The 19,289-nt window shown below is 47.4% G+C and overlaps 1 protein-coding gene across 7 annotated transcripts in view; it reads right to left on the minus strand.

Annotated features, from left to right (window-relative positions):
• Positions 1–19,289, minus strand: part of VWA5B1 (von Willebrand factor A domain containing 5B1) — an 82,140-nt gene that overhangs the window by 14,556 nt on the left and 48,295 nt on the right. For 5 of the 7 annotated variants that reach the window (XM_070777617.1, XM_070777613.1, XM_070777618.1 and 2 more), the window contains exons 12-17: positions 17,783–17,968; positions 14,445–14,628; positions 13,269–13,459; positions 7,182–7,383; positions 6,435–6,749; positions 2,795–2,932 (exon numbers count right to left, since the gene is read on the minus strand). In XM_070777617.1, the coding sequence (XP_070633718.1) occupies positions 2,795–2,932; positions 6,435–6,749; positions 7,182–7,383; positions 13,269–13,459; positions 14,445–14,628; positions 17,783–17,968 (1,216 nt within the window). The remainder of the gene's footprint in view (positions 1–2,794; positions 2,933–6,434; positions 6,750–7,181; positions 7,384–13,268; positions 13,460–14,444; positions 14,629–17,782; positions 17,969–19,289) is intronic. The other 2 variants (XM_070777628.1, XM_070777633.1) reach the window with 2 other exon arrangements.

Here is a 19,289-nt window from a genome sequence, read left to right on the forward strand (position 1 = left end):
GGCAGCTGGTCAGAATCTGAAATCAGAGGAGGTGAGGCAGAGAGAGAGGGAGTGGAATAATGAAAATTTTGGTGCCGTAGATTTTTAGAAAGTAGGGCAGAGGGGCAAGAGGAATGAGAAAAGGCGTATTTTATTTCCAAATACAATTCTGTCAAGAGGTCTGCTTTAAAAAGAAAAAGCTGCTGCAAGGGACAGAAAATGAAATTTAGGAAAGAAAAAGTACATAGAGTTTATAAACCTATGTTTTCATAGGTTTTCAACAAAGAAGCTAAAGAAATTCCCCAAAGATACTTTCTTCCCCTCTCAGATTGTAGGTTTAGAAAGATAAACAATTTTCAGTGTTGGCGAGAGTGGATAACACAGGATAACCTCTGAAGGCAGGGCTAGTTTGATAGCTTACGTTACAACAATTTAAGATGAGTCAGGACTTCCCTGGTGGTTCAGTGGTTAAGAATCCATGCTTCCACTGTAGGGGGCATGGGTTTGATCCCTGGTTGACGGGCCAAAAGATTTTGTTTTTTTTTAAAGGGCCAATCCTTTGATATGCAATCTTAATTCTGAATGTCAATTAACCCTGAGGAGATAACCAGACCATGTACAAAGATGTCCTTTGCAGCATAATTTACAATAATCAAAAGGGGGAACAAACAGACGGTTTAATAATAATAGTGTTAGTCGCACAGTCGTGTCTGACTGTTTGTGACCCCATGGTAGCCCGCCAGGCTCCTCTGTCCATGGAATTCTCCAGGCCAGAATACTGGAGTGGGTTGCCATTCCCTTCTCCAGGGGATCTTCCTGACCCAGGGATCAAACCTGGGGGCTGGTTAAATAGGTTGAGATAAACCTTAAGAGGCAGTGGAGTGGGATCGCAGAGGGTGCAGACTCTGAAACCGGGTCGCTGCGAGTTAAAGCCTGACTGCCCTTTGTGCTGCGTGACTGTGGACATGACTCACCCCCTTTGCCTCTGCTTCTGCATCTGTAAAACGAGGGTAATGGTATCTTCTCTGCAGAGCTGTTTGAGGACTAAATGATTTAATATATATAAAGTGCTTGGAACACTGTCTAATTGGCTGTTATGATGATTGCTCCCTGCCATGTGCTTAGTCATGTCTGACTCTTTGTGACCCCATGGACTGTAGCCCACGAGGCTCCTCTGTCCATGGAATTTCCCAGGCAAGAATACTGGAGTCGGTGGATCTTCCTGACCCAAGGATTGAACCCCCGTCTCTTGCATCTCCTGCATTAGCCAACAGCTTCTTTACCACTGGAATTGTTACTATTAAAATGAACAGTGGAAACATATTTCCCACACCCAGAGTTTGTAAGATATAGCACATATTGATATGATTCAATTCACGCAAAATGATCTATCTTTTGATTTCTCTACATATAGATACTCATAGAAGTCTGGAAGGATGATCACACCAAGGGGGTAATTAGTACTCATTTCGGGATGACTGTCAGTTCCAGTCACTTTTACGTGCTTAATGTCTTCCTATATTTTATTTTTATTTATTTTCCATTGAAGTGTAGTTGGTTTACAATGTTGTGCTAGTTTTGGGTATGCAGCAAAGTGATTCAGTTATACACATTGTATCTATTGCATTTAGGTTATTACGACGTATTGAGTATAGTTCCCTATGCTATACAGTAGGTCCTTACTGTTCACCTATTTTATATACAGTAGTGTGTATCTCTGAGAAGGAAATGGCACCCCACTCCAGTACTCTTGCCTGGAAAATCCCATGGATGGAGGAGCCTGGTAGGCTGCAGTCCATGGGGTTGAAAAGAGTCGGACACGACTGAGCGACTTCACTTTCACTTTTCACTTTCATGCATTGGAGAAGGAAACGGCAACCCGCTCCAGTGTTTTTGCCTGGAGAATCCCAGGGACGGGGGAGCCTGGTGGGCTACCGTCTATGGGGTCGCACAGAGTCAGACACGACTGAAATGACTTAGCATAGCATAGCATAGCATAGTGTGTATCTCTGAGAAGGCAATGGCACCCCACTCCCGTACTCTTGCCTGGAAAATCCCATGGACGGAGGAGCCTGGTAGGCTGCAGTCCATGGGGTCGCTAAGAGTCGGGCACGACTGAGTGACTTCACTTTGACTTTTCACTTTCATGCATTGGAGAAGGAAATGACAACCCGCTCCAGTGTTTTTGCCTGGAAAATCCCATGGACCGAGGAGCCTAATGGGCTGCCTGCGGTCTATGGGGTCGCACAGAGTTGGACACGACTGAAGCGACTTAGCAGCAGCAGCAGCAGCAGCAGCAGCAGCAATGTGTATCTGTTAATCCTCAACTCCTAATTTATCCTTCCCCCACTTCCCTCTTTGATAACCACAAGTTTGTTTTCTCTGTCTGTGGGTCTGTTTCTGTTTTGAAAGTAAGTTCATATGTATCATTTTTTTGTAGATTCTACATATAAGTGACAGCCTATGAAATATTTGCCTTTCTCTGTCTGGCTTACTTCACTTAGTATGATCACCTCGAGGTCCATCTGCATCTTTCAATATTTTAGAATTTTCTACAGTGACACATGCCAAATGGAAATAGGACAATAAAGTCAAATTCATTTAGTAGGAAAAAAGGGAGCAGGATAGTTTCACAGCCCTCTGCAGAACAGTAGGCTGGGGACTCGTGAGCCTCCCACACCCTGGAGGTCAGACCCTCTCTGCCTGGGGCTTTTTCACTTCTAGGCCTTTCTCTGCACCCGTTCCCACCGGTCTAGGCTCCTTTGCACCCCAGACCCCCCTCCGGCCCACTGGGAGGACCCTGCCTCTGCCTTACCGGAGTTGGGGTATCCCACCACGGTGGGCAGGTAACGGCTCTTGTTTATGTCCACGGGCACAAAGGCTGTGTACTTGCTGATGACGTTGCAGGCCTTGCTGGTGTGCACGGCATTCACCTGGTAGCGGCGGCTGGACCCTGCAGAGGGAGGAGCCGAGGGCACTGTGCGGACTCGGAAAGTCCTACCTCCACAGGTGCTAAAAGGAGGGCTAGGTCAGTGGCCCCATCTTCAGAATTCAATCAGGCCTTACAATTAAGGGGTTACCAACTTGCCATTCAGATCAGATCAGATCAGTCACTCAGTGGTGTCCGACTCTTTGTGACCCCATGAATCGCAGCACACCAGGCCTCCCTGTCCATCACCAACTCCCGGAGTTCACTCAGACTCACGTCCATCGAGTCAGTGATGCCATCCAGCCATCTCATCCTCTGTCGTCCCCTTCTCCTCCTGTCCCCAATCCCTCCCAGCATCAGAGTCTTTTCCAATGAGACAACTCTTCGCATGAGGTGGCCAAAGTATTGGAGTTTCAGCTTTAGCATCATTCCTTCCAAAGAAATCCCAGGGCTGATCTCCTTCAGAATGGACTTGGTTGGATCTCCTTGCAGTCCAAGGGACTCTCAAGAGTCTTCTCCAACACCACAGTTCAAAAGCATCAATTCTTCGGTGCCCAGCCTTCTTCACAGTCCAACTCTCACATCGATACATGACCACAGGAAAAACCATAGCCTTGACTAGATGAACCTTTGTTGGCAAAGTAATGTCTCTGCTTGCCATTAAGGATGTTAAAAAAATAAACTCTCAAAATTATTAAAAACTCCACCATCATTTCATAAAATAAGGCTATTTTAATGTAAAAGAGGTAAGATAGCTAATAAAAATGACAGTTACTTTCCTTAAATAACTTTAGTGTTATTTAAAAAACCCACATCTCTGTGTTGGCAGTATTTTCTATTTTCATTTTGCAGCTGTGTGCTGATAATCTTTCTGCAGGTCTCCTGGCTGCATGGGGACCATAGATCCGCCTCATAGAGACAAACCAGAAAGGGGGAGTGGGGCACACAGGGTCACACAGCAACTTAGGAATGGACCTGAGATCAGGACACAGGATGGCCTGACCCCAAAGTCCAGACTCTTCCTACTGAACAGGTGAGGAGGCTTCTTGGCATGAATGATGGACAAATGTCCTGTAAACCATAAGGAAAAGTGCTCATGGGAAGAAAAAAATAACATATACAAAACTACAAATAATATAAAACAAAAACCATGTAGTATTATTATATAAATAAGGCATAAATTATAACAAACAATAGAACTATTCTCGATGTATATCCATATCTGTTCTCCAAATATGCTTCATCAAGAGCTCACCGATCACTTTCTTGAAAGTTTGCCCCAGTTCCTGGAGTAAATGTGCCTCCCCACCATCCCTGTTACACAATTGCTTGAATTCCTAAGTTTCTTCTTAATAGCATTAGGACAAATGCACTCAATTAATGGTGTGCAGCCATGAAATTAAAAGACGTTTACTCCTTGAAAGAAAAGTTATGACCAACCTAGATAGCATATTGAAAAGCAGAGACATTACTTTGCCAACAAAGGTCCGTCTAGTTAAGGTGATGGTTTTTCCAGTGGTCATGTATGGATGTGAGAGTTGGACTGTAAAGAAAGCTGAGCACCGAAGAATTGATGCTTTTGAACTGTGGTGCTGGAGAAGAGTCCCTTGGACTGCAAGGAGATCCAACCAGTCCATTCTGAAGGAGATCAGCCCTGGGATTTCTTTGGAAGGAATGATGCTAAAGCTGAAGCTCCAGTACTTTGGCTACCTCATGCGAAGAGTTGACTCATTGGAAAAGACTCTGATGCTGGGAGGGATTGGGGGCAGGAGGAGAAGGGGATGACAGAGGATGAGATGGCTGGATGGCATCACTGACTCGATGGACGTGAGTTTGAGTGCACTCCGGGAGTTGGTGATGGACAGGGAGGCCTGGCGTGCTGCGATTCATGGGGTTGCAAAGAGTCGGACACGACTGAGCGACTGAACTGAACTGAACTGATAATTATTTGATTTATATTGGTTGGCCCCCCAGCTAGTCTGTGTCAAGCACTCATAAGTAAGGACGGGGATGACGGTGGTCACTATGCTGTTCAGCCTGACTCCCAGCTGATCCGTACTCAATAAATGGCCTCGAAAGGCGACGGGTGGACCGATTAGACCCAGAGGGTTCTGTGGGAGGAGAGGTGTGGTCCAAGAGGAGCTAGGGAGGTGGAATAGGGTGGTCCTCATGGTACTGTCTCCAGAGTCCGACAGTCCAGTTCAGTTCAGTTCAGTCGCTCAGTCGTGTCCAACTCTTTGCGACCGCGTGGACTGCAACATGCCAGGCCTCCCTGTTCATCACCAACTCCTGGAGCTTACTCAAACTCATGTGCATATAGTCAGTGGTGCCATCCAACCATCTCGTCCTCTGTCATCCCCTTCTCCTTCTGCCTTCAATCTTTCCCAGCATCAGGGTCTTTTCCAATGGGTCAGTGCTTCACATCAGGTGGCTAAAGGATTGGAGTTTCAGCTTTAGCATCAGTCCTTTCAATGAATATTCAGAACTGATTTCCCTTAGGATGGACTGGTTGGATCTTGCAGTCCAAGGGACTCTCAAGAGTTTTCTCCAACACCACGGTTCAAAAGCATCAATTCTTCAGCACTCAGCTTTCTTTATGGTCCAAGTTTCACATCCATACATGACTACTGGGAAAACCATAGCTTTGACTGCTGCTGTTGCTGCTGCTAAGTCGCTTCAATCATGTCTGACTCTGTGCCACCCCATAGACGGCAGCCCACCAGGCTCCTCGGTCCCTGGGATTCTCCAGGCAAGAATACTGGAGTAGGTTGCCATTTCCTTCTCCATAGCTTCGACTAGATGGACCTTTGTTGGCAAAGTAATGTCTCTGCTTTTTAATATGCTGTCTAGGTTGGTCATAACTTTTCTTTCAGGGAGCAAGCGTCTTTTTATTTCATGGATGCAGTCACCATCTGCAGTGATTTTGGAGCCCAAGAAAATAAAGTCTGCTACTGTTTCCCCATCTATTTGCCATGAAGTGATGGGACGGGAGGCCATGATCTTAGTTTTCTGAATGTTGAGTTTTAAGCCAACTTTTTCACTCTCCTCTTTCACTTTCATCAAGAGGCTCTTTAGTCCTTCACTTTCTGCCATAAGGGTGGTGTCACCTGCATATCTGAGGTTATTGAGGGACCCATAGCAGGGGGGAAGGAGGGAAGAGAGAACAGGTCACCGGGCAGATCAAGCAGGAGGTGGAGCCCTCGGCTGTGTGTGTCGGTGTGTGTGTGTGTGTGTGTGTGTGTGTTGGGAGGGGGACAGTGGGGGTCAAGGGATGCAACTGGAGGCAGCGATGGGGAAAGGAGGTGGAGCGCTGGGCGGTGGCAGGGCTGCTGAGAGAAGTAAGGGGTGGGGCCGGGAAACAGGGCGGCCCCTGGGGGAGAGGCAAGGGGCGGGGCTTATCGGAGGGGCGGGGCCGCTGTGAGGGGCAGGGCTGTGGTGGGGGGCGGGTGCCACGCGGCTGGGGGGGGGGGGTGGTCCTGTGATGAGGGAGTGGGGCCGCGTGGAGGGGCGGGCCCGCTGCGCTCACCTTGCTCAATCTCACCCTCTCGCTCCGCCAGCTGCTCGAAATCCCGGATGATGGCGCGCGCCGCCAGGTGGTGGAAGGTCTCGCTCCACAGGTCGGGCTCTTGCGCGCCGCCCCTCTCGGGGCCGGGAGGCCCCAGCTCGAAGCTCACTTCCCACTGCAAATGCTGGCTGTCCCGCAGGCCCTTGACCACGGCCTTGCCCAGCACGGGGCCTGGGGTGGCGGGCCTGCTGGGGCTGGCCCGCTCCTCAGACTCGGCCAGGGGCTCCCAGTCGGAGGACGTCTCCGTCGCGAAGGCAGAGGGGTGATGGGACGGCTCTGCGGGCGGAGGAACAAGCAGGCTGAGAGCTGAGCTGCAGGACAGAGGGCCCACTCCCAGGGGACATTACATACCTCCCCGGGATGCAGACACTAGGCAAGGACAGTCCCGCCTCGCTCCTCCCGCCCCAGGGAACCCACAATGTTCCTTAGGAGAACAGGGGTAGCACGGGCTTGTCCCCAAGAGTAGGGCAGACCCCCCTCCCCGGAAGTCAGTACCTGAGGGGGCCAGAGAGTGGGGAGCACTCTGCGGGGAGGACATCTGGGACCCTCGCAGGTAGCCCAAAGACCAGGTTGATTGGGAAGGAGGGGTTGGTGAGGTCCCTGGCAGGGATGGGCCATATCAGACACCGCCCCACCTCCCCCAGGATGGGCTCCAGCTTAGGATTCCTCCGTGTCCCCAATCAGATCTTGGACCCTGTGGACACTTACCCAGGTCCCCAGGGCTGCGGCTCTCTGAGGAAGGCTTCAAATTGGACCCAAGATCCAACTCTTTCATGGGGCTCCAGGCCTGGGTCTCCTGGTTGGAGGGCAGGAAGGGCTGGCAGCCTTGGGGCAGCAGAGAGGGCCTGCGGGCCCCTGGACCCCGGAGTTTGGGACCCTGGCTCAGGTCCGGGCCACCGTTCAGCAAGGGCTAAGAACGCAAGAGGAAGAGGAGAAAGCTGAGCTCCTGGTGGTGGGCCCCCTCGCCTCTGCCCCCAGCCACAGCTCTTTCCCTGGCACATCACAGCTCCTCCCTGGGTACTGCCCCCATAGCGCCCAAGGACACGTGATCTGCTCTCCACTACCCATGAGAAACATCGACACAAATAATCCCAAATCGTGGATAAAGTCCAAACCACAGAAAACCATGGGAAAATCATGTACCATGGATAATATTCGAAACCCACTTTTTTTGTTTGTTTGTTTTGTTTTTGGCCGTAAAGTTTAATACTTTGTGTGTGTGGTTATAATTATCAACCTTTCCCCTTATGTCTTCCCATTTGTCATGCTAAAAAGTCTTTCCGTATAGGAAAAAAAAATTCTAGAATTTTTGTGATTCTGTTTTTGTTTAAATCTTTGATTCACACAAAAACAAAAATTATTTTGGTGTGAGGAAATAGAAAACAGCCTTTTCTTTGATTTTCCGAATAGTACAAATGTCATCACCGTTTACCGATGACAGTTCATTCATCGAGTCCCTGCAGTTTATCAGTTCTCCATCTCTATCCTAACAAAGCTGTCATGAACATTTGGTTTTATTTCTGGACTTCTGTTTTGTGGATTTAATCTGTCCAATGCTAGTACAAAACACTTCAAAAGGCAAGAAGTCAACTGGGAAATGTATTTGCAGCATGCATGACAAACATCATTTTCAACAAAATGCTTTTATGAGAAAAGTATTATATAAGCCTGTGAAAAAATGCTCAGTCTCAGGAGCATATTCTAAATTGAAATAAGTTATGATTTTTCCATCTATGGATTAGCAAATATTTAAATGTTTGACGACACCCTTGTTGCCAAGGAGGAGACAGGAGTTCTCATGGACTGTTGATGGGCCACTGCGCTGAAGCACTCCTGCGGGAGAACGATTTAGCAATGTGCCATCTGTCAGCATTGAAAATGCACAAGCTCCTTTGACCCAGCGATTCCACTTTTAGGAATTGAATTCTGTGGCAACACACAAGGATGAAAATATCCATGTGCATGTGCTGTATATTTGTTGTGGGACTGTTTGAGAAAGTGAAAATCTGGAAACTTTCTAAAAGGCCATTGATAGGGGATAGTGTATACATCATGGTGGTTGTAGTTCAGTCGCTAAGTTATGCTGGACTCTTGCGACCGTGGACTGTAGCCCACCAGGCTCCTCTGTCTGTGAGGTTTCCCAGGCAAGAATACTGGAGTGGGTTGCCATTTCCTCCTCTAGGAAATCTCTCCAACCCAGGGACTGACCCTGAGCCTCCTACATTGCAGGCAGATTCTTTACACTGAGTCACCTAGAAAGCCAAAATATGTTACGGTACCTCTGTGCAGTGGAGCATCACACAACGCTGAAATGAAAGTCGTGGGTTTTTTCCATACCAAGACGCGAAGATATCCAAGATAAAATGTATATTTTAAAAAATTTCAGCTGTTCCATATTTTGATTGTGGAGAGAGTTACATGACTATATGTATTTGTCAAAACTCAGAGAGATGTTCACCAAACAGAGTAATTTTTACTGGATATAAGAAGTGAATTAAAAAGACATTAAAAAAGTAAATTGGAGAGCAGTTTGTATATGTGATTATTCAAAACATATACGTGTGTTGCATATGTGTGTTTTTGAGTGTGTGTAGTATTTTTGGAAGGAAATGGCCCAAACCAAGTGGGCACAAGGCACAAGAGAGGGGTACTTTGACTTTATATTCAACCGAACTGTTTGAGGGTTTTTCTTTATTGAGAACACTAGTATGCAGGTCAGGAAGCAACAGTTAGAACTGGACATGGAACAACAGACTGGTTCCAAATAGGAAAAGGAGTATGTCAAGGCTGTATATTGTCACCCTGCTTATTTAACTTATATGCAGAGTACATCATGAGAAACGCTGGGCTGGAAGAAACACAAGCTGGAATCAAGATTGCCGGGAGAAATATCAGTCACCTCAGATATGCAGATGACTCCACCCTTATGGCAGAAAGAGAAGAGGAGCTCAAAAGCCTCTTGATGAAAATGAAAGTGGAGAGTGAAAAAGTTGGCTTAAAGCTCAACATTCAGAAAACAAAGATCATGGCATTTGGTCCCATCACTTCATGGGAAATAGATGGGGAAACAGTGGAAACAGTGTCAGACTTTATTTTGGGGGGCTCTAAAATCACTGCAGATGGTGACTGCAGCTATGAAATTAAAAGACACTTACTCCTTGGAAGGAAAGTTATGACCAACCTAGATCAGATCAGCTCAGATCAGATCAGATCAGCTCAGATCAGATCAGTCACTCAGTCGTGTCTGACTCTTTGCGACCCCATGAATCGCAGCATGCCAGGCCTCCCTGTCCATCTCCAACTCCCGGAGTTCACTCAGACTCACGTCCATCGAGTCAGTGATGCCATCCAGCCATCTCATCCTCTGTTGTCCCCTTCTCCTCCTGCCCCCAATCCCTCCCAGCATCAGAGTCTTTTCCAATGAGACAACTCTTCGCATGAGGTGGCCAAAGTACTGGAGTTTCAGCTTTAGCATCATTCCTTCCAAAGAAATCCCAGGGCTGATCTCCTTCAGAATGGACTGGTTGGATCTCCTTGCAGTCCAAGGGACTCTCAAGAGTCTTCTCCAACACCACAGTTCAAAAGCATCAATTCTTCGGCACTCAGCCTTCTTCACAGTCCAACTCTCACATCCATACATGACCACAGGAAAAACCATAGCCTTGACTAGACAATGCAGAGACATTACTTTGCCAACAAAGGTCCGTCTAGTCAAGACTATGGTTTTTCCTGTGGTCATGTATGGATGTGAGAGTTGGACTGTGAAGAAGACTGAGCGCCGAAGAATTGATGCTTTTGAACTGTGGTGTTGGAGAAGACTCTTGAGAGTCCCTTGGACTGCAAGGAGATCCAACCAGTCCATTCTGAAGGAGATCGGCCCTGAGATTTCTTTGGAAGGAATGATGCTAAAGCTGAAACTCCAGTACTTTGGCCACCTCATGCGAAGAGTTGTCTCATTGGAAAAGACTCTGATGCTGGGAGGGATTGGGGGCAGGAGGAGAAGGGGACGACAGAGGATGAGATGGCTGGATGGCATCACTGACTCGATGGACGTGAGTCTCAGTGAACTCTGGGAGTTGGTGATGGACAGGGAGGCCTGGCATGCTGCGATTCATGGGGTCGCGAAGAGTTGGACACGACTGAGCGACTGAACTGAACTGAAGTATGTATTACTTTTGTAATTAAAGAATATTAAATTAGTTAAAAATAAAAGTTGTACCTCTGGGAACATGTACACCTGCCTGGAAGGAGGAGGGTGTAGGGGAACAAAGACACTTGGGTGTAACAGAGAGAAACTGCCCCTTAGTTTTTAGACTAATGGTTAACTACAGAGTCTTTCTCATCTCTATCAAATATTTACTGGAAAGAGGACTGTACTTCCCCAGTAGAGGGGGCTTCTTGGGGGCAGGGGTTAGAGATGGCCTTCCTGTTTCCTCTGGGCCTGAGGTCCTGGGGATGATACAAGGGTCTGGGAGATGAAAGAGACTGGTCCCTTTTAGGATGGCCTCAGTCGGAACTGGTACCCAGACAAGGCTGCTGAGTCCCGGGAGGTCCTTAACCCCTTTATCGCCACCAGAGACTGGGAGTCCCCTCACTCCTGCTCCACGATCACCACCACACTGAAAAACAGAGACTCCTACAGGTTCCACAGCAACAAATAAGTCTAAGACTCAGCCCTTCACCCATCCACAGGCTGCAGGGAGTGTGTACGTGTGTGTGTGTGCATACATATGCATTCGTGTAAGAATACTGGGAATTATCACGTTGTGGAAGAAATCAAGAAGGGGATAGGGAACAGTAAACAAAGATGGGTCAGAAGTGAGCAGGAGAGAAGCCAAACTGTCCAGAGCTCTCACCAAGCAGAACTGTGCGTAAAGGATACCATTTCACCCAACGGTCTCACCACGGGGCATATACCCTGAGAAAACCACAACTTAAAAAGACACATGTACCCCAACCTTCACTGCAACACCATTTGCAATAGCTAGGACATGGAAGCAATCTAGATGTCTATTGACAGATGAATGGATAAAGAACTGTGTTACATATACAAAATGGAATATTACTCAGCTGTAAAGAGGAATACATTTGAGTCAGTTCTAATGAGGTGGATGAACCTAGAGCCTATTATACACAGTGAAGTAAGTCAGAAAGAGAAAACAAATGTTACATATTAACGTGTGTGTATATGGAATCTAGAAAGATGGTACTGATAAACTTATTTGCAGGGTAGCAATGGAAACGCAGATGTAGAGAACAGACTTGTTGACACAGGCAGGGAAGGAGAGAGAGGGACGAGTGGAGAGAGTAGCCTGGAAACGTACTCACTACCGCATGTCAAATAGAAGCCAGTGGGAATTTGCTGGGTGACTCAGGGAGCTCAAACCAGTGCTCTATGACAGACTAGAGGGGTAGGCTGGGCTGAGAAGTGGGAGAGAGGCTCGTGAGGGAGGGACATACGTTTACCTACGGCTGACTCGTGTTGGTGCGCCAGAGAGACAGACACAACATTGCAAAGCAATTGCCCTTCAGTTACAAACAAATGCATTAAAAAAAGAAACCAAAAAATAAAGGACACCTACTGTGTGCCAGGCGCTGCACTAGCTACTTTATCTCTTATCAGCAGATGCTGCAAGAGTCTTCCACCTATGGTTGGCTCCCAGTAAACATCTGTTGGTGACTCTTAGTCCAGTCGTCTGACAAGCTAGTCTCTCCTTTGCAGAGATGAAAAGGTGGGACTCAGAGAGGTTAGGCAACGTCTGTCTGACTCCAAAGTCAGTGTCTTCTAACCACATCGAATGGTTCTTGGCTAAGCACAGAGAAGCACCTTCAGGGACAAGGTGGCAGTGTTTCCATCGCTGGGGAGTGCAGAGAGCTTATGTATATGTGCAGATAGGGGAGGATGGGGTTATTGGGGGGAATGGGAGGATGAAAGGCTACTTTTATGGAACCACAGACTCACAATGACAATGCTATGCAAAGCCCATTTGTAAGAAAATGGGCTGAGGCATACAGATCATAGCAAACATCCATCCGGGTTACCACGGTGTTTCTCAAACCCGGTGATTTTGCTGCCCTGCCCTGGGGACAGTTGGCAGTGTCTGCAGACATGTTTGGTTGTCCCAACCGGGGATGGTAGTGTTACTGGCAACCAGTGGATAGATGCCAAGGAAGCTGCCCAACATTCTACAGTACATAGGACAGCCCCACAACCAAGAGTTACTGCTTCAATAGTGTGGGGGCTGAGGAACCCTAGTCGAGCTGGACACTGGATAATTGGTCCTGCTGTGCCTCTGACTCTGAGATGATCTCTGCCCCAGATGAATGTACAACCCTTGAGGTTTGCAGAGGGTGCAGAAAGGGATGAAGAGGGGAAAGCAAGGGCTTTGCAGGCAAAAGGTCCTGGGTTGCAATCCCCTGACTGGCTGAGTGACCCTAGGTAAGTCACTTTACCTCTGTGACCCTCACTTTCCACACCTGTACAGAGTGGGGGTGGCTAGCTCCTACATTCCCTCCTTTCCAAGGGGTACTGTAAAATCAAATGAGAGTGCAAATGCGGTGCTGTTTGACAACTGGGAAGTTCTATGAGAAGAGAATATGTGATGTCGTTGACCGGTGAGTACCATTATTAGGAAGGTGTCAATTGGAGGTCAGGTAGGTAAAGATTTGGAAACAGGAGGAAGTGACTCATGTTGGTGTAAATTGCAGTCAAGCTCCATCCTTCTGACTGAAGCAGGAGACACAGCTCCTCCCATCTATGGCGAGCCCTAACTCCAAAATTCCCTGCTAGGGTACCTGCAAATCAATCTGCCACCAAGGAGCATCCAGGCTGGTCTGGTTGGTGAGGTCCTGCAGCTTGGTTTTCCGCAGCGGGTATCTCCTGGTAGCCGTTGTGGGGTCACTGGCTATGAGGGTCCTTGGGGTGGGCTTATGGTTGGTGATCTGGTTGGTGCTATATGCCCGCCGTCGCTGGGAGAGGTCTAGACCTGGGCAGGAGTGGTGACAGAGAAGCAAGCTATCAGGGTGGAGAAAGAGAGAGTGGCTTATAGACCCCTTGCCTGCTTGGATGCTTCTTGAGGTTTCTACTGCTTACCTAATGGGTTGGGAAGATCCCCTGGAGAAGGGAAATGCTACCCCTCCTGTATTCTGGCCTAGAGAATTCCATGGACTGTATAGTCAATGGGGTTGCAAAGAGTTGGACACGTCTGAGTGACTTTCATGTTCACTTACCTACTGAAACATAGGCGGGTGTCTCACCTCACCTGGCATCCAAAGCCTTGCCTAACCCAGCTCTAAACTATCTGCCCAGCCACTCTTTCTACTCCTTTTCCAGGCATCTGTGCTCCAAACATACTGGCCGCGTGTGTGTTCTCTAGCCACAACACCTCGACGTCTTAGCTCAGGCAGTCCCTGCTGCCTGGAATCTCCTCTCCCCACTTCTAAGAACTGGTGCCCTCTTTATGTCTTTGCTAATATCCTCTGCCAGATGTCCTTTTCCCTGGGATTCCTACAGTTTGTTAAGCTTTCCTATGGTCCTTGTCACTCTGCTTTCTAACAGAATTAAGGACAATTGTGTCTTTCTCAAAGTTGGAAGGCTTCTGAGGGACAGGTGCCACGTTTGAGCCATCTTTGCTTCCCATTCTGTGCTCAGGACCTAGCCTTAGTAGGTGACCAGTAAATACCCTATGGATGGAAACTAATGCCATAAAGAAGTTTTGGAGGAAGATGGATACAGACTCTTTATCTGTACTGTACCTCTTTCAGGTTCCATGAGCTTAGTTAGCTGAGTTGCTAAAATTCTCCAAGTCTCGGTTTCCTCATTTGTAAAGTGGATGTAATAGCAACCCGCCTCTGCAGCTGCTAACCATTCACTGAGATTGTTAATAAGTACTTAGCACATAGTAGGTACTCAGTAAAAATGTAGCAGTCATGGCTTCCCTGAAGCTGAAGTACAAACAGCAGCCAACTAACCGGGATTTGGGGTGGCGTCTCCGCTGGACGGCTGGGCGTCTTTGGCCTGTCTCGGGTTGAACGGTGCCCCCACGCTCCTGACACAGTCCCCGCTGTCTGGGTTGGGCTCCTCATCCTGTGAGTGGTAGAAGACAGAGCTGCCGGACTCCTGAGAGTGCAGCATGCTGTATCGTCTTCTCTTGTCCTGGAGGGAGGGAGAGAAAAGAGGACTTAGAGTGAAGCTAGGTGTCAAGAAGGACATCCAAAGGGCAGCAAGGGGTGTGAGAGGAGATGGTGGAGGCTCCACCTTTGAAGAACCAGAATAATAGGCAACGGTTTTGCTTGCTCGGGGAATTTAGGCAGACTGCTGTTTAAGGGCGGAGAAGGCAATGGCACCCCACTCCAGTACTCTTGCCTGGAAAATCCCATGGATGGAGGAGCCTGGTAGGCTGCAGTCCATGGGGTCGCTAAGAGTAGGACATCACTGAGCGACTTCCCTTTCACTTTTCACTTTCATGCATTGGAGAAGGCAATGGCAACCCACTCCAGTGTTCTTGCCTGGAGAATCCCAGGGACAGGGGAGCCTGGTGGGCTTTTGTCTATGGGGTTGTACAGAGTCGGACATGACTGAAGCAACTTAGCAGCAGCAGCTGTTTAAGGGATGATGAATGGAAATGGCTTTTCATATCGCTTATGCTGTTAATTGGAGATCAGCCCTGGGATTTCTTTGGAAGGAATGATGCTAAAGCTGAAACTCCAGTACTTTGGCCACCTCATGCGAAGAGTTGTCTCATTGGAAAAGACTCTGATGCTGGGAGGGATTGGGGGCAGGAGGAGAAGGGGACGACAGAGGATGAGATGGCTGGATGGCATCACTGACTCAATGGATGTGAGTCTGAGTGAACTCTGGGAGTTGGTGATGGACAGGGAGGCCTGGTGTGCTGCGATTCATGGGGTCACAAAGAGTCAGACACGACTGAGCGACTGATCTGATCTAATCTGATGCTGTTAATATTTATAATTATATTCTTTGTTAAATTAAAAGTGTAATTCTAAATGTATTGCTGTCTCCAAATAGATGAACAAAAACAGCAGCGTGAACTATCTGCTGCCCTCATTCCATTCCCCACGTTATAAACTATAAAAAATATAAAGGTTTTTGTGGCCACCTTGTATTACAAAATCTGGACCATATTACTTACATTTTGTCAGTAGCTTGAATTTCACACTTAAAACATTTTGGAAATCTTTCATATCAACTACTCTTTTAAACATTTGACTGTATGATACTGTACCACCCCTTATTATAAAGCATTTGCTTTGTGGCCATTTATGTTTTTGCCACCATAAAAAATACTACAATAAATTCTTGGCCATAAATCTATTATATCACTTTTGTTTCTATGTATTTGACTCTTAGGAGGTTTTGCTGGGTTGAATAGTTATATATGTCTAATTTTATTAGTTATTTCTAGAAGGCAATGGCACCCCACTCCAGTATTCTTGCCTGGAAAATCCCATGGATGGAGGAGCCTGGTAGGCTGCAGTCCATGGGGTCGCTAAGAGTCAGACACGACTGAGCGACTTCACTTTCACTTTTCACTTTCATGCATTGGAGAAGGAAATGGCAACCCACTCCAGTGTTTTTGCCTGGAGAATCCCAGGGACGGGGGAGCCTGGTGGGCTGCCATCTCTGGGGTCGCAGAGAGTTGGACATGACTGAAGCGACTTAGCAGCAGATTGCCTTTCAGGAGGGTAAGTCATAATCACACTCTTTACCCAACAACTGTTCTAGTAGGAGGAGAAAGCATTGCTCGTCTCATGCATTAGGACAAAAGAATGGACTTGATAATCCCTGCTAGTAGTAGTAGTCTGGGGATGACCTACTACCTCCCAGGCCTCCAAGAAGGGTCTAGTCTGTGCAAAGTCTTGACCAGCGTTTGGTTTAGCATGTTTTCTCTGCAGTTGAACACCCTACTCTCCAGAATACACTTAATATTACTGACCATGGTTCTTAAGAGATTCCATATCTTTATAACATCTGAAAATTTCAAATGAAATCCTAACTTTTCTTGAAAGATTGGAAATACATTTAACACAAGGTCTACATTCTTCCATGGCAATGCTTTGTTAGACCTGAGTAGGGGCTGACAATTTAGACAGATGTGTGAATTGATGCTTTTGAGCTGTGGTGTTGGAGAAGACTCTTGAGAGTCTCCTTGGACGGCAAGGAGATCCAACCAGTCCATCCTAAAGGAGATCAGTTCTGAGTGTTCATTGGCAGGACTGATTTTGAAGCTGTGATTTCAATACTTTGTCCACCTGATGTGAAGAGCTCACTCATTTGAAAAGACCCTGATGCTGGGAAAGATTGAAGGCGGGAGGAGAAGGGGACAACAGAGGATGAGATGGTTGGATGGCATCACCGACTCAATGGACATGAGTTTGGGTGAACTCCAGGAGTTGGTGATAGACAGGGAGGCCTGGCGTGCTGTGGTTCTCAGTGTCACAGAGAGTCAGACACGACTGAGCGACTGAACTGAACGGAACTGTGTGATCCAGTTTGCTATATTCCTCACCACCACTCATTTCCTCTCTGTCAGGAATGTCTGCCATCCTTCATGATATTTTCCCCTTCAATTTTTATAACAAGTTTATTTCATTCATTTTATACCTGCCCAGTCCCTCTGGGCATTGAGTTTGTGACTCTGGTTTAAAAAGAAAATAAGATGACAAATCCTTTAAAGGGGAGTTGAGAGACTTACTAAAGAGTAAAGAGGGAAGCTAAGTGAGAAAATAGCTTTTGGGCAATCTTCTACATTTTAGCATTTAGGGTTTCACCTCCTTTGAGAAGCTCCTCGCTTTTATCCCACTTATGCCACCACATACAACAGAATTATCCATGTTAAGAAATAAAACACAAATTCTTCTAAGGATATATGGCTGGATTAGAGTGTTTGGGGGAAGGAAACATAAGTGCTGTTCTGAACTGAATTGTTCATCAAATATACCCATAACCTACTTTGGGTCAATTATGTAAAATGTATGTTCTTGGGCCTTAGCCACTAAGTTTTATTCAGTAGACCTGGGTTGGAGCAAGGGCTCTACATTTTAAACATGTTCCCCAAGTTCTTCAGCTGCAGGGGGCCTAGAGAACCGCAGACTGAGATAGTAGCATTTATCCAAGCGGTGTCACCACTTGACTGAATGCCTATGGCCTAACAACTATACCCCACAGCAGTAAACCCAAATCCAATTGGCTCCTGGCTGCCACAAATAAACAGTCTTTCCAGCCAAGGATGGCCTTGTGGGCAGGGTTCTGGACCCCCACCGACTCCTGGAATTTCTAAAATACTTACAGTTCTAGGATTGGAGATGTATAAAGAGGCATCACAGACAATGCCATACCCCACCAGCCGTTCTCCAGGGAAGAGGGAGCTGGTGCTGACAGGTGAGATCAGGACCTCGGTGGTCTCAGGAAAGACCCACTCCACAGTCACATCACTCAGGACTGGGGCCATAGCCTTCTTCAGGGATTTGACCATCTGTTGGGCAAGGTCAGAACACAGGTTGCAGGGGATGTGTGCGTGGGGATATGCACACGTGAGGAGCATGAAGACCATGTGAGCGTGAGCATGAGGAGGAGTAGCAGACAGGAAGTGACAAGAGACCTTGGGGCGGCCTGTTCAGCGGTGAACATGCATCTGAGCATCTCAGACTCCTAGAATGTCAGAGCTGGAGCAGATCTTTGCTGTCACCTCTAAGCTTAGCATTTTATAAATGAGAAAAACCCAAGACTCAAAGTAGGATTATGATGAGTCAGGGGCATACAGCAAGTTGTGTCAAAACATGGCCCGAATAGTGATTTTGAGCAAGTCAATTTGTCTTCCTGGGCCACAGACCTTCCTGGGCCCCTTTCTGTTAAAGGGAGTTGGTAATTCTCCACTCTCAGTGTAGTTGAGAGGACTACTTGGGATACTGCATTTCAAGTATCTGCCACAAGACAGGTGTTCAATAAATGACAGTTAGTTTAGCACTTAGTGGCTTAGCATCCCCTAGAGTGATTTCCTCAAATGTACTACAAAGGTGGAGAAAAAATAATCTGGGGAGTATGGCAGCCGTAGAGATGCACTTTCAATCTTTCCTTTGAGACAGACTGTGCTCTTTTGCTGCAAGGAATGCAGTTAGATGGCAGTCTCCACATGCAATGCCTCATCTTTCAAACCAAGACCGCACAGCTCCCTGGAAGCCCCGAGGCAACAGATGAGCAGTGCCTGGCCTTTCCACCCAACACAGATGACCTAATGGGCAACTCTTGCTCCAGAGATCCCTGGTGGGTTGGTTAAGACCTTGCCAGACCCGCGCTGACGTCTGAGGCTCTCCCTGCTCAATTCTGTTTCCCTCCTTCCCTTTCACAAGTGCTGCATCTGCACATGGACTCAAGAGTTTTCCTTCCTGTTTCCTCTTCCCTTCCACAGATTTTAATCCCTCAAGAAACCTCTTGCTCTTCAGCTTTCTTGTTTCTTGTCCCTGGAGGATATGGACCAACACAGAGACTCTCTAAGGGCTGGATTACTTGTGCCAATTATACAGGACATGGAGAGAAGACTAATGGCCTTGACTTCTTCTGGGCCCTTTAGATTCTTCTGAGCCATCATTTATCATCATCAGGAACACGTCCAGAAAGGACCCCAGACACAACTCATATCCAAGAGGCAGTGATTCCTTTGGCAGCCCCAATCCAACCCACCCAGGATGAATGGAACATATGACCCAGTGGATGGAGACAAGGGCATCTAGTGTCCTGCACTAACTCCAGAAATTGCCCACTCTGTGCCTCCACCTGTGATTCTCCCTGAGGTGCAA

The sequence above is a fragment of the Bos indicus genome, chromosome 2 (genome assembly GCF_029378745.1).
Source record: "Bos indicus isolate NIAB-ARS_2022 breed Sahiwal x Tharparkar chromosome 2, NIAB-ARS_B.indTharparkar_mat_pri_1.0, whole genome shotgun sequence".
NCBI classification, from domain to species: Eukaryota; Metazoa; Chordata; class Mammalia; order Artiodactyla; family Bovidae; genus Bos; species Bos indicus.